Source organism: Ascaphus truei, chromosome 2 (genome assembly GCF_040206685.1).
Source record: "Ascaphus truei isolate aAscTru1 chromosome 2, aAscTru1.hap1, whole genome shotgun sequence".
NCBI classification, from domain to species: Eukaryota; Metazoa; Chordata; class Amphibia; order Anura; family Ascaphidae; genus Ascaphus; species Ascaphus truei.
In genome coordinates this window covers 411849842-411875409 of record NC_134484.1, presented here as the reverse complement: position 1 = coordinate 411875409, position 25568 = coordinate 411849842, and the positions used below count along the sequence as shown (strand labels likewise).

General features: G+C 46.2%; 1 protein-coding gene across 7 annotated transcripts in view; it reads right to left on the bottom strand.

Annotated features, from left to right (window-relative positions):
• The window catches only part of PTER (phosphotriesterase related), a 142785-nt gene that overhangs the window by 35103 nt on the left and 82114 nt on the right, over positions 1 to 25568 (bottom strand). For all 7 annotated transcript variants that reach the window (XM_075587485.1, XM_075587484.1, XM_075587490.1 and 4 more), the window contains 2 exons: positions 20465 to 20904; positions 13726 to 13991 (listed from right to left, as the gene is read on the bottom strand). In XM_075587485.1, coding sequence (XP_075443600.1) covers positions 13726 to 13991; positions 20465 to 20896 — 698 coding nt within the window. In that variant the 5' untranslated portion in view covers positions 20897 to 20904. The remainder of the gene's footprint in view (positions 1 to 13725; positions 13992 to 20464; positions 20905 to 25568) is intronic.

The following is a 25568-nucleotide window of genomic DNA, read 5'->3' as shown; positions in this document are numbered from 1 at the left end:
CTTTAAGGAGTTAACAATCTTTTGTCGATAAGACTATTTGTCAGTGATAAAAAGTAGGTTAATAGTTTTTCTTTGTTCATTGTTTGTATAGAATTTATGAAGCCCTCATTAGTCAAACAGATAGCAATACCTATCTGACATTATGAGAGCAAAGAGTGGTGCTCAACACTGGTTAATATTAATAAGTGTAAACACATTCTTATTGTGATTCAAGTGAATAAATCCAAAAGTAAATACTGTATGTGAAACAAAAATAGTAAACAATGAAAAACTATATAAGTGATAATTCACTAATGCATTCAGTATAGTATCAAGTAATGTAAAATCCAAGTGAATAAAAAATGAAAGATATCAATATACGCCTCCACTCAAAACCCTGGAATAGGATATGTTTCAAATATCCTCCACAGCCGATATCCACAAAACAGGGGAGCAGGGGATGTGTCACCAAAGGAGAAAAAAGAACCGACAGAGCAGTGTTGGTATGTGTGTGTATGTCTATGTTGTAAGTGTGTGTGTCTGTGTGTCTGTGTCTGTGTTGGTAAGTGTGGCTACGGAGTGTGGAGCTGATCACAGAACAGCTGGAGGGAGGAGGGAAGAGGGAGGAGACGAGTAGGGCTTTCTTCCTGCTTAACCACTACCGGGCAGCAGGTGGCGCTGCAGAGCACTCCATAGCTGCTCCTCTCCGTATCTCCCGGTTCCGTGTGTCTGTGTGTGTGTATGTCTGTGTTGGTAAGTGTGTGTGGGTGTGTGTATGTATGTCTGTGTTAGTAAGTGTGTGTTTATAAGTGTGTATTTCTAATGCATGTGTGTGTTTCATGCATTATGTGCATGTATATGATGTATTTTAAATGTTTTTTTTTTAAATGTTGAATATAAATGTGTATTTGTGTTTGGTATGTGTGTGTTACACTAATGGTCTGTGTGTATATGGTGTAGTGTTTGTGTGTATCGAGGGGAGGGAGGAGAGAGAGGATTGGGAGGAGAGATAGCATGGGTGGGAGGAGAGATGATGATGATGAGGAGGGGAAGAAATCAGGAGGAGGGGGAGAGGAGATGGAGAGATGATGATAATGATGAGGAGGGGGAGAAATGAGGAGGGGAGAGGAGATGGAGCTGAGGAGGGGGAGAGATGAGGGATGATGAGATAGAGCAGGAGAGTGTGTAATTTTTTTCTCCTGCGCCACCCCTGCCGACTGTCCCCCTTTAAGCGCCCCCCCTTACCGTGGCTCTGGCATTCTGAGTGTCATGGCGTCATGTTGCCATAGCAACGTGACGTCACATTCCCATGGCGACGCGTCTCCAGAGGTCGTCTGAACCAAGGTAAGGGAAGTTTACAGAGGCCTTCGCCGCTTCCCTGGCATTTAATTTAAATGCCTTCGGGAAGCACTCGGGGCCTCTGTAAACCCCGCGCCCCCCGCAGATAATCTCGCGCGCCCCCAGTTTGCGCACCCCTGAGATAGAGGATCAAGGAGGGGATGGGAGGGAGGGGATGGAAGCGAGGGAGGTAGGAAAAATTTGTGTCAGTATTAATATTAATGGGGCCCTGAAATTATTTTTGCTCAGTGGCCCGCGAATGTCTAGCTACGTCACTGCTGCTGTAACAACCAAAGGATGAGTAGCCCATTAAAAAATATCATTCAAAGTGGCATTTGTAGTTAAAAAAAGAATACAGACAGTATTATCTAACACTACAGAAATTATTTATTTAATTTAAATATATATATATATATATAAATATATATATATAAATATATATATATATATATATATATAAAAGACAAACTGTGAGCGCACACTCCTATGATAATAAACTATAATAACAATTTAATAAATAATAAGCAAAAGATAAGACAGAACTATTGATGGAAATGACACTTCGAAGTCCGTTGATTAACTGAAGAAACGCGTAGGGCACGTCATCACGTTGGAAGCTGCGCTACTGGAGGATCCCGGAGACGTGATCAGCTGCTTTCTGCTCGTCCTCCTTTGGAACACCACGCCATCTGGCTGTGACTTGAGGCTTCCGCATGCCGTTTCATCTCCTCCTTCAGTGTTGAATGTACGGTGGCTCAGTTACCCCGGTCATGCTGGAAAGACTCTCCCGCTGAACACCGTGGAGGTGTTCTCCTTGCTATATGCGGGTCCCGACGCCGACCGGTAAGGTACTCCCTTCTTGCATTTGAATACATTCTGGTTCTCACTGCTCACAGACACAAGGCGTCCAGCTGACAGGCGCGCTATAAGCGCAATCACTGATCAGCATTCCATCTGGGCTTACTGTCGTGAGAGTGTGTTTTTCATCCATTTACCGGAAACATTTCTACACTGCCTCTATTGGAGTTTGGAGCCCTTCACCTACTTTCCCTTAGGAGGATTTACATGGCACATTGCTATACGGGACTAATTGCAGACTGATTATAACGCAGGTTAACCCCTTCATTGCTGCAGCAACCTCCGTCATTTCTATTATCCTTTTGTTTATTGTTTCACGTGTATTTTTCATTTAGGAATGTAATTTCCATCAATAGCTCTGTCTTATCTTTTGCTTATTATTAAATTGTTATTATAGTTTATTATCATAGGAGTGTGCGCTCACAGTTGTTGTCTTTCACATGTGGTTTAGGATCCCGTTAATCCTTGTTGAGCAGCCTTCCATTGATTTATATCTGAGCATACACTTACATCACTACATTTTTTACCCTACATTTCTTCTTATTATTATTAATAATCCCTATATTGAGCGCTGGTTATTCTTTGGCTTTATATATATAAAATGTTTTGCTGCTTTAAGTTGTTCAAGAATTTTTTTTTTTAACCTGATTTGTGGGACTGCTCTTTCAATGGTACACACAAAATGTGTAAAACAAAGGTATTTGGTACAGTAACTCACCACCATGTGGTACACCTGCAGTGCCTGCAGACAGGAAGACTATCTCTCCAGAGATGCATGCAGTACGTGGATTTATTTTACTAACAATTTTTTACTTTTTCAATCCAAAAAATACTTTTTCAATCCATCTCATACATTTTTTACATTTATTTTTTTAAGAAACCTCAGAAAATAAAAGCATTGTTAAAAATATCCAACACTGGGGCGTGCCGATGACGTCATCCAGGACAGACGGGTAAAGGGAGAGCTCCGGAGACCCATCCATATAAACACTGATTTCAGACCTATTTCGCCCGACCAAAAACCCCCAAAAAGCCCCTGACTAATCCCTAATACCAGTGGGATGTCAAATAAAGGAAAAAATCCCCCGACCCAAGGGGTTGGCAGGTTCTTCACCCCCGCGAAACAGCCCGCTGAGGCGGGGGGAAGACGGCGCCCAGACATCAGGCACACGAGGTAAACAAGGCCTCTCAGACCTGGCAAGTCCCTCCGAGACCCCCCCTTCCCCGGACTGGAGGATCACGAAGGAGTACCTAGAGGAGCTCCACGCCAAGCTCCAACGATCGCTACAAACCAACATAAAGGAAGCGATGGCGGAAATTAAACACGACATCCAAGGCCTGCAAGAACGCACCACCACGCTGGAGGCCAGACTGGATGAGGCCCTGCAACATCAATCTGAGGCCGATGATGAAATAATCCGCCTGGGCCAAGAAATACACACACTCCGCGACGGATTGGAAGACCAGGAAAACAGGGATCGCCGCCAGAACCTGAGGATCCGCGGCATCCCTGAGGCGGTACAGCCTACCCACCTAAGAGCCTACCTAGCGGATTTCTTTCTTTCCATATGCCCAGACCTCGATCCTCGCGATATGGAAATTGACAGAGCGCACAGGGCTCTGGGCCCACGCTCTGATGACCCAAACCGCCGGCGGGACGTGCTCATGCGGCTCCACAGCTACTCCACCAAAAATAAACTAATCGGAGCTAGCAGAGAAGAGGGACACGATCACGTTCCGAAGCGAACCGCTTCAGGTCTATAATGACCTCTCTAAACTCACTGTGGATCGACGCAAGGCGATGCGCCCCCTTACATTACTCCTCCGCGAGAAAGGAATAAAGTATAAGTGGGGATTTCCCTTTAAACTGATAATCTCCCACAAGGGTAAAATATTCCTTACCATAAGGCACCCCGAAGAAATGGAGCATCTGGCAAAAGCCCTGGGCCTTCCCGCGGAACCCTTCCAATCTATCCACCCAGCCGGAAACCGAACCCGGGACAGAGACGACCAGCCTGTAAGAGCCTCGGAAAGGATTGCGGAGCAAAGGCAATCCCGAGACAAGTGAGGGGACATCCGCAGATAACCACGGTGCCCGCCCGGGAGAACATCACCACCTGTCCCGAAATCTCACAAAATGGCGCCAGGAGAGGCCTTAACACTCCATGAAGAACCCCACCGATCCCCAGACGAACTGCAACCTTCATCATATACGGCACATCTCCGGTCCCAGCCGCCTCGTCACAGAAGACTGGACGACGGATCCCGTACAGTGAGCACCGGAACCCAACAAAATGGCGCCTGGAGAGGCCCTACCTCACCGGGGAGCATCCCGTCGAATCCCAGACGAGCCACGACTGACGTCACCATCGTGCGCGGTATACCTCCGCTACCGTCTGCAGCACCACGTGACACCGGAGGACGGCACCCGAACAGATCACCAGGAGAACCGAGTGGTCGTCAGCTGAAGGGATCATCACCAATCCTGGTTCCATTTTGCCCGGCGCCCCCCCCCCCTCGGCCGAGGGGGACTTGTTTGTTTGCCTTTTCCACCGGAATCCTTGTCTCCTCTCCCACTCCACGAGAGTGCTAGCAGCGCAGGACTCACCCGACCCACACACCCACATCCAGAGGACAAGCGCCTAAGGAAAGGGTCTGTAAAACTGTTGCACCCGCACATTTTCCCTATTAGACTCTCCCCATTGCTCCAAGTTAAGCATTGTATCCCCCATTAATCCAGTGTTGTATTATCCCCCAATAGAGGGTTTACCTAGAATAGATAAAGAACCCCCCCCTCCCCCCCCACATCCCCCTGCCCCCCCCTCCTCCCCCTCCCTCCCCTCTCCTTCCTTCCCTCTCCCCACCCCCATAACCAACCCCCCCCATCCCCCTCACCCCTCCATCCTCCCCCCCTCCACCCCCCGCCACCTACCATCACCCCCCCTCCCCTCCTTCCCCCTCCATCGCTTCCCCCCCGCCCCCACTAACTAGCGGATCCCCCTCCCATTACCCTTACCAAGACCCCCCCCCCCTAACCTGGTTAAGCAATCAGAGGATGCTTCAACGTAGGAATGTGCCTCCCTCGATTGATGTTCCACCCGGACTCTCAGCTCCCCAAGTTTAAAGATGTTCCCCCCTTGATTATGCATCACATAAAATGTTGTTGTTGCTCTGAATAGAGCCTCCGTTCTAACTCTCGGTTATTCAAATGCTGAGGCAAGTTGACTTTCCTGCTAACACATAAAGGACCAGCCCCTATGGCTCTCATGTAAATAAGTTCAAAGGTTCAGCTATGCCACGTCAAGCTACCAACCCCATGCTGCATTCCCCTCCCTCACCCCAATACCCCCCCCTTCCACCCCCCCCTCCCAGATCCCCCCCGCTCCCCCCACCCCCTCACCCCCCACCCCCACCACCAAACCCCCCCCTCCCTCCTCCACCCCCCTCCCCGCCAACACCCTCCCCCTTCCCTCCACCCCCCCCACCCACCATCACCCCCCCCCCTCCATCGCTTCCCCCCCTCCTCCACTAACCAGCGGATCCCCTCCCCTCCACCCTTCCCAAGGTCCCCCCCCCCCCAGCTTGGTTAAGCACTCAGAAGATGCTTCAACGTAGGAATGAGCTTCCCTCGATTGGTGTTCCACCCGGGTTCTCAGCTTCCCGGGACCCAGAGGAGCCAACCCAAATGGTAATACTGTTTCCAACAACACACTGTGGAGAGATGCATTACCCAGACTTACCGCAGGAGGGAGCGGAACCTCCTAAACGTTGCAAATCTCAGACACCTAATCTATAATCTACTGAATATATATTGTGTATCATGCATATGGTTTGATGTTTATGCCTAAACTCGTCCTTCCCTGCTCCACACCCCACCCTCTACCTCCCCTCGCCACCACCCCCCCCCCGTTCCTATCTCCCCCCCCCCCCTTTTCCCCACATCCACCACAAGGAAACTATCTCCGAATAAATGTCGGTCAATGTATGTTACACGAGAGTTGTATTGTACCAACCATCACACGATGACCCCCCCTTTATTTCCCCCCCCCCTCCCCCTCCCTCCTCCCCCAAGGATCTAAACTCTCCTGATATAGCTCCTAACAACATTATTCCAGCAGGCATCAAGAGTCCACAGACCTTCCTAAATGTTGAGAATGTCTAATCTGGTCGCAACTGAATATATACTGTATATTTTACATGCTGTCTGTTGTACACACCCAATCACAACCTAAGGGGCTCCACCCCTTACACCATACCCCCTCTTACCATACCCCCTCCCGTCCTTATCCCCCCCCATCCCCCCACACACATTACACAGAAAGCATATTCAAATAACGAATGAAAATGTAAACCATGTGAGAGATGTACATAAACTGACCCTTCCCCCCCTCTCTGCCCCCCCCCCTCCTCTCCCCCTCCCTTCACCCTCTTCCTTCCCCTCTTTCCCTCCGTACCCATCCCCACACCTGCCACTTACCCTCCCACCTCCACCCGCCCTCGCCCACTCTCCCCCTTCCCCTCAGATTCCCAAACACGCCCACATTCCACTGTTGGATAAATCAAGGAAGTCCCTTCCCCTCAAACCCCCCCACACGAGGGGAAACAAGGCTTACAGTAGGCTTAACAGATATTATCTGCCCCGCCGGTGATATGCTCCTCAGAAGCCCCACTAACCAAGACTCCCCAGAGAAAGTAGGCTCGGACGAAACCATAGACATCCAAGGGTCTCCACCCAGCCCGGCTCTGCTGGAGACCGTTACCGGACCCGCCCCCAAGGGTCTTAAACCACACCAGCCGGTCTTTAGTCCAGACCGGTTCAAAACCTTTTAGACCCCATGTTGTTTTCCTCCAGGAGACACACTTCACGTCTCAAGAGCCGCCCAAAACATTTCAACATGCGTATCCGTTGAGCTATTTCTCATCATTCAGTAGCAAACGCAGAGGGGTTGCCATTCTGATCCGTCAGGGTACCCCATTTAAACTAATAAAAATCCAGTCATATCCAGAGGGAAGATTTATTGTAGTTTACGGCTCACTTTCAGGCACGGCAATCGCCCTTATTAACCTATATGCCCCAAATGAGAACCAGACAGAATTCTTGAAAAAAGTTCTGGAAGAGATTGACCCACAGTACTTATCCTCGCTACTTATCGCAGGTGACCTAAATATGGCTCTCAACCCAGAAGACAAATCGAGCCACCCAGGACGACAACACTCCACTCAGTCACAAAGACTGGGGAAAAAATTCAAAGACATTGTGGGGGACTTTTCTCTAATGGACATTTGGAGAACACAACATCAGGGGCAAAGGGATTATACCTTTTACTCGGCACCTCACCAGACCTATTCCCGTATTGACAACTTTCTTGCTACCAAGAACATCCTAGAGGCCACCACAAACTCAGATATCGGCCCTATCACGTGGTCAGATCACGCTCCCATCACCATGACCCTATCCATTCCATTTGTGAAATCGATCTCGTATAGCTGGAAACTTAACGACTCCCTACTGAATCACTCCGGGACAGTGTTGGAGCTCAAAAAATCCCTTAGGGAATACTTTAGAATAAACGCAGGCTCCGTCTCGTCTCCAGCAAGCCTGTGGGAAGCCCATAAGGCGACAATCCGAGGAAACCTCATCTCGATTGCCTCCCACCGGAAAAAAACTAAACTCAAATTAACCAAAGAGCTTACAGACAAAATAATTAACTTAGAGCAGCAGCACAAAAATAACCCCTCCCGGAGAATCTATAAACAGCTGACAACTGCTAGAAGCGATTTAAGAATAATCCAATTGGAAAACGTAGAAAAAGCTCTTAAATGGACGGGTCAGAGGTATTATGATAAAGGGAACAAAGCCGATAGACTTCTCGCTAGCAAGTTACGCGGAATACAAAAAAGATCACAAATAATGGCGATCCGGAATGACTCTGGTGAGCTTCTATACAATGAAAAAAAAATAGCAGAGGAATTTACCAAATTTTATACCAAATTATATAACCTGAGGGCCCACTCTGCTAACCCCAGCTTAACGGACTTGTCATTAGCCACTGACTACTTAGCCGAATGCGACCTCCCCTCGCTAACAGAGGAGGAAAATATTATCTTAAACGCAAAAATAACGGTAGAAGAACTAGAAGCGGCCGTCAAGGCATCAAAAATCTCCAAGACGCCGGGCCCTGATGGTTTCACAAATGCCTATTATAAGAAATTTCTCCCCATCTTGTCCACTCACCTATTGAGCTTGTTCAACTCATTCTTAGAAGGGAGTCCTATCCCATCTTCAATGTCGTCCGCTAATCTGGCCATAATACTCAAAGAAGGGAAGGACCCCACCCAGTGCGGAAGTTATAGACCAATCTCACTGTTGAACAACGACCTTAAACTATATAGCAAAATTTTGGCGAACAGACTTAATCCTATCCTCCCAAGACTAATACACATGGACCAGGTCGGGTTTGTCCTAGGCCGACAGGCCTCAGACAATACCCGTAAAATCATTAATTTAGTTGACCATGCCCACCTTTCAGGCTCAAAGGCGATGTTACTAAGCCTAGACGCAGAGAAGGCATTTGACAGAATTGACTGGCTATTTTTAGACCAAACACTGATAAAATTTGGGTTCAGAGACTCGTTCTTGAAGGGTGTCCAAGCGCTATATCAAAACCCGTCTGCCTCAGTAAGACTATCAGGTGGAGGCCCCGAACGATTCCAAATCAGAAATGGAACCCGGCAAGGATGCCCCCTTTCCCCCCTCCTTTTCGCCCTCACGATTGAACCACTGGCGACTAAAATAAGACAAAACCCGAACATCCAGGGTATCCCCATCGATAAAGAACAATACAAAATTTCCCTATTCGCTGATGATATCATTCTAACTTTGACTAAGCCCCTAACTTCCCTCCCTAACCTTCAGAAGGAACTGACGGAGTTTGGAAAGGTATCAAGATATAAAATAAACAGCGACAAATCAGAGGCCCTAAATCTTAGCCTCCCAGATCCCGAAGTCAAACTCCTCAAACTAAATTTTAGCTATAGATGGTGCCCTTCATACATTAAATATCTGGGAATTAATGTGTCAAGGCACTACCGGGATTTCTACCGGGATAACTACCCGAAGTTATGGGACAAGATCAAAAAGGATCTAGATCAGTGGCAAGGTTACCAGATCTCGTGGTTCGGGAGGATGATCTCCGCTAAGATGAATATACTCCCAAGAATGTTATACTTTTTTCAAACACTCCCGATCCCCGTTCCGGGCACTGATCTAAAATACATACAGAACAGATTGCTCCACTTTATTTGGCAGGGCAAGAGTCCCAGAGTCGCCAGATCGGTCCTGATGGCTACAAGATCTAGAGGAGGTTTGGGAGTACCAGACCTATATAAATACTACTTAGCCGCACAGCTCAAGCAGGTAGTAATGTGGAACTCAGACTCGACCCGTTGTTGCTGGGTAAAAATTGAGACTCAATATGCCAAGATGCCTTCTCTGCAAGCCTGCCTCTGGAGCCTGGACAGAGGAGATGGGCACACACACAATCTTAAACTACAGGCCTCACGACACACGTGGGACGTCTGGATAAAATGCAAATATAAATATGGCCTTTCCTCAACAAGTTCCCAACTGACCCCTTTCTTTAACAATCCGAAATTCCCTCTGGGATGTGGATCTAAACTGTTCGACCATTTTAACACACGGGGTATAGAGACGATTGCCGATCTACTGAGCCTAGGGAAGCTCCTGAGCTATCAAGAACTGAGGACCAAATATAAAATTAGAGAATTGGACACATTCAAATACCTCCAAATCAGAAACTTTATTTGGACTACATGCCCTCTCCCAGAATACCCCACTCTCACTAAGTTTGAACATCTCTGCGAGGTTAAGACTCACCAGAAAGGTCTAATCTCGGAAATATATAGTGCACTAGAGCACTCAACGACCCCCACACAGCATGACTACATGCTCAGATGGGCAGAAGACCTGAGTATAAATATAGAAAGAGAGACTTGGGAAGAAATCTGGCAGGCAGCCTCAGAAACTTCCCTATGTACTACAATAAAGGAAAACATTTATAAAATCATGTTTGGCTGGTATCTTACCCCAGCACGATTAAACCAGATCTACCCTCTGGCATCAGACCTATGCTGGAGAGGCTGTGGTAATAGAGGGGACATGGTCCACATCTGGTGGTCCTGTCCAGAAATTGTGAAGTACTGGGCCAAGGTCCAAATTTTGAAAAAAAGAGGTCACCGACCTAGAAATACCTATTGAACCACTGACCTACCTGTTGGCCGCACCAATGACCGACATTGTCCGACCAACCAGGAAATTAATATCCTTCATTCTCACCGCGGCAAGATGCTGTATTGCGGCCTCCTGGAGGAAAACAACCACGCCAGCACTGAGTACAATCAAAAAAAGAGTCGGTGATGTGATGATCATGGAAAGGCTTACTGCCACCGTGAGACAAAAACTCCCCGCCTTTGAGGATATCTGGGAACCTTGGATTTTCCTCAATAGAGAGCGACAATCAGCTCCGACGAGACGGAGGTCCACCCCTTCCCCATAGGGGATTAAAAACTGCCCCTGGCAGAGAACTCCCAACAGCCAGATGGGACACCCGCCCCCCTATCCCCCCTCGCCCCCCTCCCCTCCCTCAAACCTCTCCCCCTCTGCCTTCCCTCTCTGAAGGCGCTCCCCCTTTTCTTTGACAACTCGAGTTGTCATTCTGTTTCCCCCAAAAAAACAATGATGTTTCAAAAATGTTAGACAACACTACTTGCTGTACCTGCTTTAACGTCTAATTGTCTAATAAAAATATTTGAAAAAAAAAAAAAAAGTATGTAGAGAGACAGAGACAATTACTACTTCTATATCAGTGACGTGTGTATAATTGGTGTAATTTAATAAAAAAACAAAAAACGTTAAAAAAAACAAAAAAAATATCCAACACTGATTTTATTTCTGCAAAATACTCCTTAGACATAATTTACTACTTAGAACTTATTATACTGTAGGTGGCCATTTGTATACGCAGATATCTCTAAAATAAGAGCAAAAGAAAGAAACTCTACAGAGACCACACAAAGTTGTGTTTTATCAACATTTATTAGTTGAGTATCATAATGGATTACATGTACTGTACCTGTACAATACAGGATCATGAAATCAAGCCATGAAGACTAACCAAAATGTTACTAGCCGTGGAGATGGAGATTAAAAAAAACTTAATGTAAATCAATGGGACTATGGCTGACTTTCCATTTTGTCTCACGGAAGCGTTCAACTTTACATAATTAAGGATGCAGTTGCAAAATGAGACTGGTATAATACAGGTAAACCCTGTTATAACGCGACCAATTATAACGCGATTCGGTTATAACGCGGTTTTCCCGTGGCTCCCGTTTAAAAAAAAAAAAAATTAATTAATTTTTTTTTTGCACACTGCACACACTGCACACACTGCACACGCTGCACACGCTGCACACGCTGCACACGCTGCACACGCTGCACACGCTGCACACACTCTCACTGCTCACACTGCTCACAGCACACACTCTCACTGACACAACACACACTCTCACTGCACACTGCACACAACACACACTCTCACTGCACACACTGTCACACTGCACACTGCACGCAGCACACACTCACTGCTCACACTGCACACTCTCACTGCTCACACTGCACACACACTGCACACAACACACTCACTGCACACACTGCTCACACTGCACACAACACACACTCTCACTGCACACACTGCATACTGCACACAGCACACACTCTCACTACACACAGCTCACAGCAGACAGCTCTCACAGCACTCAGATGTCAGCAGCCCCCCCCCTCACATGTCAGCAGCCCACCTCCCCCTCACATGTCAGCAGCCCACCCCCCCCTCGCCATGGGAAGGCAGCATGAATATAATAGGATTATCTCACTTGTCATGTACAGCCCTGCCTGAGGCATCCCTTTAAACCCTTCTCCTGCCCAAGGGTACCTGCAGCTTACTGCCTGGCCTATTGCTGGATAACCCTTTCGTTGCTGGATTTAACATCTTTTGTCCTTCAGCCGCCATTTTAACACCACACACGCACACGCACACGCACACGCACCTTTTAGATCAGCTCAGCACATCCTCTCTCCCCGGTACTAAGCCCCGCCCCCTGCATGCTCTGACCTCTCCGTCAGCCTGCTACCGCGCACCGCAAAACCAGCAATAACTTTAGTACAGCAATTCAACTAGAATATATGTTTAGTGAGAATATTATGCATGTTGTCACTTTGCCTAGGTTCTCCTCCCTCCCACAGCAACTTGTGGCTAAGTAGCTACAACAGTGTGAGTAATACAGCAAAGGACAATGGTTCCATCGGAGGTACTGGCATCACACATTGGGAGCTTCTGATCTGTTACCAGTAACAGAAGTTAGCATGAAGAAGTAGCTTTGTTGCAAGAACACTGCTTAATAAGCTAGTGAATCTAGTTCTAATGTCATAGTCAGCTATCCCAGTGCCCTTTTGAAAAAGCACTTTCTCTTCCTGTACCTCAGGCACCGAATTTACATCAGAGCAGAGTCTCATTGTGCCTGCTAAACATCTATGTACAATGCACAATACTTTATTATTAGTATATAAGAAAATCAACATATGTAAATATAAAATACACACAAACACACACACACACACCTTTTAGATCAGCTCAGCACATCCTCTCTCCCCGGTACTAAGCCCCGCCCCCTGCATGCTCTGACCTCTCCGGCAGCCTGCTACCGCAAAACCTGGGGGCTGGGAGGGAGAGGGAGGGGGCTGGGAGGGAGGAGGGATGAATCGCCGCCATTTTTAAAAACTTTTTTTAAATTTATTTATTTAATTAATTAACTGGCGCCCGGGCAGAGTCATCGCGGGCCGCACAGAGAGGCCAGACCGGCCGCATGCGGCCCGCATGTTGTGCAGACCTCTTCCTTCCCTCCTCACTCCCTCCCGATCAGGCGCGTGGCGGCCATTTTTTTTTTAAATTAGCGTGACCCCGTTACTAACGCGGTGGTCTCGGGGGGGACCCCGAGGACCGCGCTATAACGGGGTTTACCTGTATCATTTATTTTTGATTTACACCAAAGCAGGTGAACTGAATTAGTGATGCACTTCAACCTCGGGTATGAAGGGTTGTGTGCATGTGAAGTGAATACAATTACACTATTGTTCTTGCATTTTTGCGCTAACAACGGTACCGGAAGCAGGATCCACTATGCATACTGCTTTTTTTAAAACACTGTGTTACAGTATATTCACATATCTTTATTTTGTGTATTAATTGTTTACAATTGTACATATTATTACTGTATAATAATTAACATCTGAAAGATCCCCGCTGGATGGTTCTAGGGGTAATCCTGTTTACAACAAGTCACGTCTTTAAGGTTTAATTCTGGACAGTTAACTTTTGTGGACACATCTACAGTATGTGTATTTCTTTCACTTACAGCATGGACTGTTTGCAAAAATGAACACAAAATCACAGGTTGAACTTGGCTGCTTACCGATCAAGATGAGACATGACTGTTTTTGAGATATCAGCCCCAGACTCCTGCAGAATTTGGATGATCTGGAAGGGAGCATCACTATTTCTCCCAGGGTGAATAATCACAGGACAACCAAGCTGAGTTTGAGCTTCAGCAGTTGCCTGTAGGATTTTCTTTTCACTCTCGGTTAATGGCCAGGAGCATCCTATCTCCCCAATCACGCCACACTTTATATTGGTACCATCAGCTCCATGCAGAACTTCATTAACTAGGACCTCGGTCAGCTAAGGGAGACAGATGGATACATTTGTCAGAGAACAAAGCGAGTAACTTTATTTAAAAAAAGAAACAGCACAGTTACTACATACATTTTGAGAAAGGGCAGTTCAGATCATTCTGATAGGGATATCTCTGAATGGGTGTGGTAGAAATACTGTACAGTATCCAGTTAATTGAAATAATATACAGTATTGAAAGAAGAACATTTGGTTTCCAATCTTTCTCCGGAGACTACTCTCTTCTGTAACATTGTTGCATGAAATGATTGATTACATGGTAAAAATACGTTTATACAAATATTTTACTTTAGTTGGAAACACGGAAGAACATAATCACTCAAGTAATTTGTCAACTGTGTGAATAAAGAGGGATTCACTTTATACTCAATTACGCTATACTAAACATTAATTACCTTTTTACTACGGGTGTTTCCGAGTACAGTTCTAAAATGGTATTAAAGTGCTAGGATAGGGGCCAATAACCACATGCTACAATGTATAATCATACCATATGTAGCCAGGTCTCCCCAGCCTGTCAGTACCCCCCCTCACCTAGCTGCCGATCGCGGGTGCCGCCGAGTTCAATGGCGGCCCCGTCGGCGTATCGCAGGGGTGAGGGCGGTCAGGCTCCTGCTCGGGGGTTGCCGGGGACGCGTGCGGCCGGTTGCCAAGGCCGCGATCGCGTCGCTGGGCTCCCGGCGCTCCCGGAGCAGGTCTGTGAGGCCGCCGCCATTACATAGCCACTCGCGCATGCGCAGTGATCGCGCAGGCGCGGAAGGGTCCCTGGAGCAAGGGAGATGTCGCGCGAGTGTAGGGAAAGTGCAGGAAGGGTTGAGGCGACCCCCAAAGACTCGCGCATGCGCAGGGCAAGTGCGCACGCGGCCCCAATGTTATTATAGGTGCCCCGGGACTACAATTCCCATAGTGCCTAGCGAGGGAGGCACCAGGTGCCTCATAGGAGCCAATAGGGCTGCAGGACTGCCCTGGACAGAATTGGATACATTTCGCGGGCAGAGAGCACGCTTGTCAGTCAGAGACCGGAGCAGCCCAGGGAAGGAGGTAGGGTACAGGAGTCAGGGACTCCCTGTACTAGGCCAGCACCCCCAGGGCCCGAGATAGCTCAGCTCCCCAGTAAGGTGAGTGTTGCCAGGGGCAGCCCTCAGGTTAGGGACCCTGCCACTTACATTAGTGGGAGCTGAGAAAGAAAGGTTACAGAGAGTTGGAGTCAGGGAGCTGTGAGGGAAGGAAGGGTGCGGGGAGCGAGTGCAGCTCCTGCCCCATATAGGTACCTACACCCCAGGTAGGCCCCAACTCCCCACTAGTTTAGTGGGTAAATGCTTAGGGAGGCCCAAGATAGGGACGCTGCCCTTAGTGTAGAGTGCTGCCTTGTCAGAGTCACGGCTGTTAGTGCTGTGAGGTCTGACAGGCAGGCACCTTGTTGCGCAGCACGTTGGCTGCAGCATCCAGTGAGCTACAGCTTGCTGCTGTAGGCGCTGGGACTCGTTAGGTCTTAGTAAGTACAGTCAAGGCTGGGAAGAGTTAGGGGAGTGGGGCAGGTTATTAACCCCGGTAGGCCTCTAGGAGTTTTCCCCAAAGCCACTTTAGGTTGCGGTACCACAGGGACAGGCCCTAGGTTAGGGTTCCTGTCACGTTAGTACCAAGTGTTAGTTAGGGACTCAGCGGACGCTGCGGTTCCTGTAAAGCGCTTCGGACCCACGTTGGGGTCCGCAGAGACTATTCCAGAGGGAGACCGCCCTGGCGGTCTGCGTACAAAGGAGTTCGGTTGGAGGATCAGAAGGATTCATCACACGTCTGACCCTTTGCGAAGCCAGTTGCTGATCCGAGTACCGGAGTGCTCGGCAGGTACCATACAGTCATAAGTGCACCAACGGGCCCCTTAGTGTAACTGTGACTGCGCAGTCACCCACGTTCTCTCCAAGAGTGCGGGACATTGGGTGGGATTACCTGGTCTTGGGGAAGCGTCCTGCGCGACGCCGTAGGTGTCTCCTCTAGAGAGGGACACAGGTTATATAAAGGTATTGCGTGATATGTTATATTGCTTGTTAGTAAAGTCACTCGTTAATATATATATTCCCGTGTATGTGATTATTGTATTGTCCTGCGAGGAACCACTCCCCCTCTGGTGGGAGCCATCGCAGGTGGAGGCGCTGAATTGAGTAAGTGGTTACCCCTAGTATAATTGCCCCAGGTTCCCCGTGGCGGAAGCTCAGCCCTCCTGCGAGCCAACAGGTAATGCACCACACCTATGGTAACACCGTATGTTCCTTGCACTCACATCAGATCTGCGATTGGGGGGGGGAATACCCGTTACACATAGATCAGGGGTGGACAACTCCAGTCCTCAAGAGCCACCAACAGGTCGGGTTTTCAGGCTATCCCTGCTTCAGAATAGGTGGCTGTATATTTCCGTCATTGACTGAGCCACCTGTGCTAAAGCAGGGATATCCTGAAACCCTGACCTGTTGGTGGCTCTTGAGGACTGGAGTTGGTCATCCCTGCCGCAGACTGATATTTGTGTGTACACGAGCATGAATAATTATTCAAGAAGAATATATGTCAATGGAATATAGAATAGATCATGTGAAAGTTTCCTCTGTTCATCTGCATGGCAGGATTTATTCCACGTATATTGGAATCACTGTTTTTCAGACTGAACTGAGGAAACTGGAGAAACTTGCATGTGCTAGTACAGGGGTGGGCAACCTATTTTTCAATGTAGCCACAGGTGTGGCGAATTAGAAGTGAAAATAGCCACACAATGTAAAAATTGAGGTATTGTGTTGCACATGCGAAAATTTTAAACACACACTGTTTGAACAAGTTTATAAATTCTCAGGGCCGTTCTATAGTGTGTGCGCCCGTGCGTGCCTGTGCGAACGTGCGTGCACGTGACACATGCTTTTTGTGTGTATGCTGTGAGCGAGTGACGTACTGTGTGTATGTGTGTGTGTGTGTGTGTGTGTGTGTGTGTTATAAATACGTTTGAAATAAAGAAATGCTTTAATAAATTATTTATTAACATTGTACATACAGCACACACACACACACACACACACACACACACACACACACACACACACACACACACACACACACACACACACACACACACACACACACACACACATTTCAGTGGTGGTAGCGGCGTAAAACCATTATAGAAAGGCTGCTAACCTCAGCCAACTATAACTGCCACGCGCGCGCACGGCGCAGCAAGCGCGCCCTCTATAGAACAGCCCTCAGACCGCAACCCCCCTCATCCTCTCACCCCCCTCTTCATCCTCCTCTCACGCCACCACCACTACCCTCCTCATCATCTCCTCACCCCCTCATCATCACCATCTCATTTAACCCCCCTCATCACCATCTCATTTAACCCCCCCTCATCATCACCCTCTCATTTAACCCCCCCTCATCAACATCTCATTTAACCCCCCCTCATCACCATCTCATTTAACCCCCCCTCATCACCATCTCATTTAACCCCCCCTCATCACCATCTCATTTAACCCCCCCTCATCACCATCTCATTTAACCCCCCCTCATCATCTCCCCCAGCACCCTTGATCTCCCCCATCATCAAGCAAAGTGGTGGGATTCAAAATTTTTAGTAACTGATTATCTCTCACCAGGGGGGGGGGGAGGGGGACAGGGGAGGGGTAGATAGAGGGAGACAGGGGGGGGGTAGAGAGAGAGAGACAGGGGGGGAGTGAGAGACAGATGGGGGAGATGTTTTGTGTTTATGTATTATATTTATGTTTTTTTAATGTTTTTATTCAGTTAAAAACAGGACTGCATGTGGGGGGTGGGGGGCGGAGAAGAGACCAGAGGCCCCCTCACATCACTCCCAGCCCCCTCACATCTCTCCCAGCCCCCCTCACATCTCACATCACTCCCAGCCCCCTCACATCACTCCCAGCCCCCCTCACATCACTCCCAGCCCCCCTCACATCACTCCCAGCCCCCTCACATCTCTCCCAGCCCCCCTCACACATCTCTCCCAGCCCCCTCACATCTATCTCCCAGCCCCCTCACATCACTCCCAGCCCCCTCACATCACTCCCAGCCCCCCTCACATCTCACATCTCTCCCAGCCCCCCTCACACATCTCTCCCAGCCCCCCTCGCACATCTCTCCCAGCCCCCTCACATCTCTCCCAGCCCCCCTCACACATCTCTCCCAGCCCCCCTCACACATCTCTCCCAGCCCCCCTCGCACATCTCTCCCAGCCCCCTCACATCTCTCCCAGCCCCCCTCACACATCACTCCCAGCCCCCTCACATCTCTCCCAGCCCCCCTCACACATCACTCCCAGCCCCCCTCACACATCTCTCCCAGCCCCCCTCACACATCTCTCCCAGCCCCCCTCACATCTCTCCCAGCCCCCCTCACATCTCTCCCAGCCCCCCTCACATCTCTCCCAGCCCCCCTCACATCTCTTCCAGCCCCCCTCACATATCTCCCCCAGCCCCCTCACATCTCTCCCAGCCCCCCTCACATATATCTCCCAGCCCACTCACATCTCTCCCAGCCCCCCTCACATTTCTCCCAGCCCCCCTCCCATTTCTCCCAGACCCCTCCCATCTCTCCCAGACCCCTCCCATCTCTCCCAGACCCCTCCCATCTCTCCCAGACCCCTCCCATCTCTCCCAGCCCCCTCATATCTCTCCCAGCCCCCCTCACATTTCTCCCAGCCCCCTCACATCTCTCAGCCCCCATCACATATCTCCCCCAGCCCCCTCACATCTCTCCCAGCCCCCCTCACATATATCTCCCAGCCCACTCACATCTCTCCCAGCCCCCCTCACATTTCTCCCAGCCCCCCTCACATTTCTCCCAGGCCCCCTCACATTTCTCCCAGCCCCCCTCACATCTCTCCCAGACCCCTCACATCTCTCCCAGCCCCCCTCACACATTTCTCCCAGCCCCCTCACACATTTCTCCCAGCCCCCTCACATCTCTCCCAGCCCCCTCACATCTCTCCCAGCCCCCCCCTCACATTTCTCCCAGCCCCTCACATCTCTCCCAGACCCCTCCCATCTCTCCCAGACCCCTCCCATCCATGCCTTCCTTGTCTTGTAGTAGAATCTCTTGAGTCAGAGCAGGTGCAGCACGGGGAGAGGAGCGCTCCATAGTAGCAGCAGACAGGAAGTTCCGGGTCAGGCTGCTAGATGGCGCACCTCCCCTGCAGTCCTGCTTTCATACCACTGGTGCCGCATACCATCTCCCCCTGCTGCCTGTTAGCAAACGTTAGAAATCCCCCCCCCCCGGCGGCCCTGTTCGCCACAGTTTCCCTGCCAATTCGCCACAAGTGGCGAATGGCGACAGGGTTGCACACCCTGGTGCTAGTAAGTCTGAAGAATGTGTACTGCAGTTTGTATGGCATTTTGATCTTATACAGATCCAAAACCCAAGAAAACACCTTATAAATGTAGTTGAAACTTGTAATATATCACATAGCTAAACACCACACAGCCCTTCGTATGAAGACATCGGCAATTAGTGATCATACAAACTAGTTAATTGTAAAAGTAATTATTTTCAGTCATTTGTGAGGGCCAAATTAAAATGATCAATGAGAAACAACCAACGTAAAGGAAACCCAGTATTAAATATTTGTAGGCAACACTCTGGACACATATAAGTAAAGAGCTAAAGAAGCTATGTACAGTAATAGTTTGTATACAGGAGAAAAGGAATCCAGTCTTCAAGCACTCTGTCACGACTAAATGTATAATTGTAATGTTAAAATACTTTATTAATTGACAATGAATAAAAAAAGGGGGGTTAAAATAAAATTAAATAGTATGATTCAACAGCACGTGACTGTATCATTGGTAACCCAGCTATGGCTAGGTGGGTAGATGGTAATAAGGAGATCCCTAATAGATAATCGGGATCTAGTGCTATGTAAGAAGCTACCTAGAGATATAGGGAAGGAGCCATGGTGAACCCACTAGGAAGAGGTTATGTCTCAATATGGATGTATCAGGGCGTGTAATATAACGCGCTTTATTGACAAACTTTATGTAGTGTGTACGTTAACACACTTTGGCATGATATGCGGTAAGTCAAACCTGTAGGGTAATGCCCCGTGTGTAATAGTATGGTGGTAGCTAATGAAAAAACCTCAATCACACTGTCAGGGCAAAGTAACAATTCTATATGTGTGACCCCAGAGTGATGAGCTGGCCAGGTCTGAGTTAGTGACCTATGCAGCCCTCACTTCAGGAGATAGGTGCAGACAGTATAGTAGATACTGAGAGGTATGGTGTGGGATTATTGGCATAAGTAAGGCACTGGATAGAGCCACTGTAATACAGTAATGTGAAGACGTATTAGAGTGATTCTCAAGGCGGCAGTAATAGTTTTCATGTTAATAACATGATTTAGGAATCGCTGTTCATTTGGTAAACATTTAAAAAATGTATTTCGTCAGAAAAAAATAATGTATTCACCTGTTCAACAGACATTGATCGAGTTTGACGTGAATGAGTAGCGTCCACATAAAACCCAGCTCCTGAGATTATGTGGATCCCTGTCTCTTCGGCGAGCCTCTTTAAAGTCTTCATATCTCTGCTAATACCAGTAGTTGTATTTTCCACTATAGCACCACCACCAGCGGCCTTGAAAAATAAGAGTTCCTCTTTTATGGCTTCAACCTCCTGATTTAGAAGGAGGTTCTCTTTATTACTATATGGGTTTTGCTTCAGCCAGAACAAATTCTTCATAGCAATAGGTTCCTCAGACAAGGCTTCCTGACCTTCAGGAGGTAGGCAATAACAGCAGTTGAAGGTCATTGTCAAATGTTCATGTGTTAAGGTATACCCCAACTGATTTGGATGGATGGGTCCCAATACAGTCTGCACTTTACCACTCAGCGTAGACATGTTCCTACCTTAATTTGGGAATGAAAAGAGGAAAAAAGTATTAATTTATCTTGGACAGTAACATAACAAGGCAATTAATGTCCTGTTCATGAGCACCACAAATAAAGATTTGTATTTTTACTTAGATACAAGTCAGTCAAGTTAGAATTAGAGATGGGTGAACTTTGTGCCAAAGTCTGAATCTGCTGCAAAAATGCAATGTTTCTTAAGTTCCAACTTTTCGGAAACTCGCCTAGGTTTGAAAAAAAGTCACAATTAAATATATATATATGTATTTTTTAAATGTGATTATGTGAAAGAAAATTCACAAGAAGCACAAAAAAAAAAAAGCCTTGCAACGTTGACATTACTCCCATCCAGATCCTGAAATGTTCTTGAGATACATGGGATATATGCTAATTGGGATATGCAAAGCATATTTAAATGACACATTAGCATATTTCCCAGGTATCTCAGGCCTTGTTGTGCACAGATTATCTCTCCACGTATTGTATAAAAGAGTATTTTAGGAGGTATACAAGTGCCTTGGGGTTCTAGAAAAATAGTTCACTTTGTGAATCTTTTGCGGGGTTTGTGGAGAAATAGAAAAGTTTGTCTGAAAGTCTGCGGTCTGAACTTTGACACATTGGACAATCACTAGTTGGAATGATATATCCTACTGATCAGACTAGTTTCAATTGCTTCCCACACCAAATTAGGTAGGTCTTCAAAGTCCTGCACAGTCCCTATTACTGTAGATTTGTTTTGCGGCAGTAGCTGGTATTGTACCTGGAGGAAATCTTGTTTTCTGCAGGCAGAATTGACAGTTCTATGATAAAGCTGGCTCAAAACACCAATGTCAATAAAAGCAAACTTTCGCAAAGTACACATCATAAAACTGAAATAGATCCAACATAGCATCTAATAAAAGCAAGTCTCACATGATGCCCGGTGAAATTACAGCTGTGGTTGGTTTTGGAAGGTAGAAAATTGCAGTGGGTTATACATCAAAGTCTTCCAACTGCAAAAAAAAACTACACCAGATTTACCAAAGCAACAAATCCCACGGATTCATATTGGACTATTTCCATCGATAAATTTGGTGCCATTTCTTTGTTCAGGGAAAAGAGTGAAGGAAAAATAAGATTGAGGATGATATTCCCCTAAACATTCTGTAATAGCATTTTGGGGGATTAAAATAGCCGCGGTTAGGACATTTCCTATGGGGTCGTTGCTCAAGATTTGGAGCAGTGATTTTCCTCTGACCCAAACTATCTTGGAAGAACGCAAAATCATAACAGAGAACCAAGTGTATTATATACCTCCCCAAACACTCCTTTATACAAAACATGGAGATACCTGTGAACAAAAAGGAACACACCTGAGATACCTGAGAAATATGCGAACTTGATGCAATGAAAATCTTGTATTTTTGCCGTATTCATTAAAAATTATCTACGCTTAAAAAAACGCATGGTTTATCTCATTGCATGCAGTTTTTCCATTATATACAGTATATTGGAGGTAACAAGATTTGTGTATCGGCGCTCAAGGGCAAACAAGAAAAAATATGTGCACAAAAGCCATTCAATAAAACATGCTAAAATAGTGGCCCCCGTTTGAAAGAAGTAAACTAATCAATATATTAAATGAGTCTTACACTCTTCTTCATAATCCATAACCAGTAAGGTATAGAATTGAAAAAATCAGTTGTGGTTCATACTTCTAAAAACTCGGTTTTGAACCAATTTACACTTTGTAAATAATCTTCAGTAAGACACCATTTCCAAACAAGCCAGTAGGCTAAGACATTAAGTGAGTATTTTATCTCCACACCCACCTGGAGGTGCCAGCCCCAGTGCGATCAGCCGCAACTAGCGTCTATAGATCCAAAAAGAGATGAAAGCAGTGCACAGATAAATGGAGATGGGGTTAGAGTTGATAAAAAAATATTCTATAATGCCATCGATAAAAATGAGGCACAAAAGTCCTCCAATGCATTTTGCCCTAGTAGGTGCTTAATCAAGACTCTTGATAAAGCACCAACCGGTGCAAAACATGGCTGAGGGCTTTTGTGCCTCCTTTTTATCCATGGCGTAGAAAAATTGTCACACATTTATATTTTAGGGATCATTCAATAGGCAAAACAAGGCAGTGAAATAAAATGGGGTTTATTTGGATAAAACCTCGGAAATACAACAACACACAAAATACAGAAATATACACACTTACTGATGTTTGGGGGTTGAGATCTAGCCATTCCTAGATGCAGGGTGCCCGCTTGCAAGCGGATGTAATGTGTCCTTTTTGTTAATTAATCGAATATGTTCTGAAATTCTAACATGTAATGGCCTGATGGTTCTCCCCACATATTTGTGGTTACATCCACATAGAATAACGTATACGACATAGCTCGTATGACAATTAATAAACGAACTGATTCTGTATCGGGTGTTTGGATATAAAGTATGTACCTTTTTGGTTGGCAATACATATTTACAGTTCCTGCAGAAACCACATTACAAAAGGACACATTGTGTAAAAGGACATATTACATCCAGTGTCTAAACACTTCACTGAATGCCCGTTTGGTGGGCTCACCAACTTCCGATTTTTTGGTATTGAGCATGTTGCTCAAAGAATCAGGGGTGGTAATAGGCTCAACTGCCCCAATAGAAAAGAAATGCAATGGATTTTTTCCCTTAACACCTTGCTACCACATGGTTTAAATGTGGAATGGGAATTACGGCATTTTCTTCATGACTAATTATTTTTCTCTTTTTTCTCTCTTTGTTCCCCCCCCCCTCTCTCCTTTTTCATAATTTTTTCATTATTATTCTCCATACATTTATTTATGTTGAATATTTCTTTCTTCATTTTATTGTATTCATTTTCTTGAGAGTTCATTTGTTGGTACATTTCTATGCTATTCAATTGGGTATGATGATATATGGCTATAATTTATATATTTTGACATTTGTGTATTGTCTGACATTCATGTTTTTATTTTTTATCTTGTTGTGGACCAGACGTTTATTTAACATCATTGGTATATATATATATATATATATATATATATATATATATATATATATATATATATTGCTTGATGAGTTTATATACATCTCTGGTCCTATTTTAAACTATTTTATGTTGTATATATCTCTGATATTACAACGTGCTAGCCCACATCTGTGGCTCCTCAGTTGATGAGCAGCATCACAGGTGTTGTGTCTTGAACGGGCTATATCAGGCTGTTCAGCATGTCTGACGGATCATTCTTTGACAAAGGCCTCATGGGCTGAAACACGTTTGCTGCTGTTCCTGATCGCACGCCGAGCTGCGGTTCATGCGACTCCTATCCACGCAGTTGCCGCCGGTCATGTGACCACCCTTCGCGACGTTGCGTTGCTTGAGGGGTTGGCGGCTCATCATACTGCACTACACGGAGGATCATTCTACACGGTGCCACAATACTTCAGAATCGTAAGTCTCTCTATCTCAACTTCACTTGTGCTCTTAGGGGAGCCAGTTGCTGGGAGAGACTGTTATACATTGATTTATTCGAAGTGACCGTGATCAATCTCAGCTTGTATCTCTCGCATTACACAGCTACTAACGTTCTTCTGATGCCCTGCGAGGGTTAACCCGATTACATGTTTACATAACTGTGCAGGTTGCTCGAAGTTCAGTGGACTATGGATACTCATATTTATTACTGATATTGAATATACATGTTATAACTTTGGAGGATTCCAGGTCCAATGGGGGGCTGCTGGTGACAAAATATTAACTTTATATCATACCCAAAATATCATTTTATTATTATTTTTTCTTTTTATTATTTTTTCTTTTATCAATTATATACATTACATTGTCAATATAGATGACGAGCAGGAAATTGTAAACGAACAAATTACTATCTATGTTCAAAAATGTGGGAATAATTCAGAGAGAGTGAAAAGAGCCCTACATATATTTGATGAGACATCTGACAATATTACATGCGACAATCCCACTGACCTTATTGATCATTTTGTTAAATTAGAAAAACTTCTCACCTAAGATATACGAATCTTTTGGGACATAACAACTTTGGAAAATTACCTAAGGGTCAAGCGTATCCCTAGGGGTTTACGATTGAAAAAAATGCCATCTTTCGGGTTCCCAAACAAAGATTTTGAACTCCATTGGAGGAAGATTATGGATGAGTGTTCAATGCGTCTTATGGAGTTAATTGTTCGTTTCAAAATCACTGAGAAAAAACCTCTAACTACTGAAATAGAGACTCTTAAGAAAGAACTATATAAATTCAGTGATATGGAACGGTTTCCTCACAATGATAAAATCCTATTGCAGAACATTGAGAAAATGGAGAAAGGGGTAGTGACACAAAAAAACAGGATACATTTTTCCGTGACAAAACAGACTATGAGAGAAATCAGGTCTATTTTTGGGAGAGACATGTCCCAACTCATGATTTTGCTAGATCCAGAACCCCTTCCCACTCTACACCCCGTAAATGGTCATCAGAGGATGAGAATGTTGCTTTAAAATCTAATACAAAGTCCATTTTAAAATCACCACACTCAGAACGTAGGTCAAGTTTTGACACAGATTCATCAGATAATATGGATAGACCATCAGTATCCTTTTCCAAACATGGTCAATTTGATAATAGGGAATCTGATGG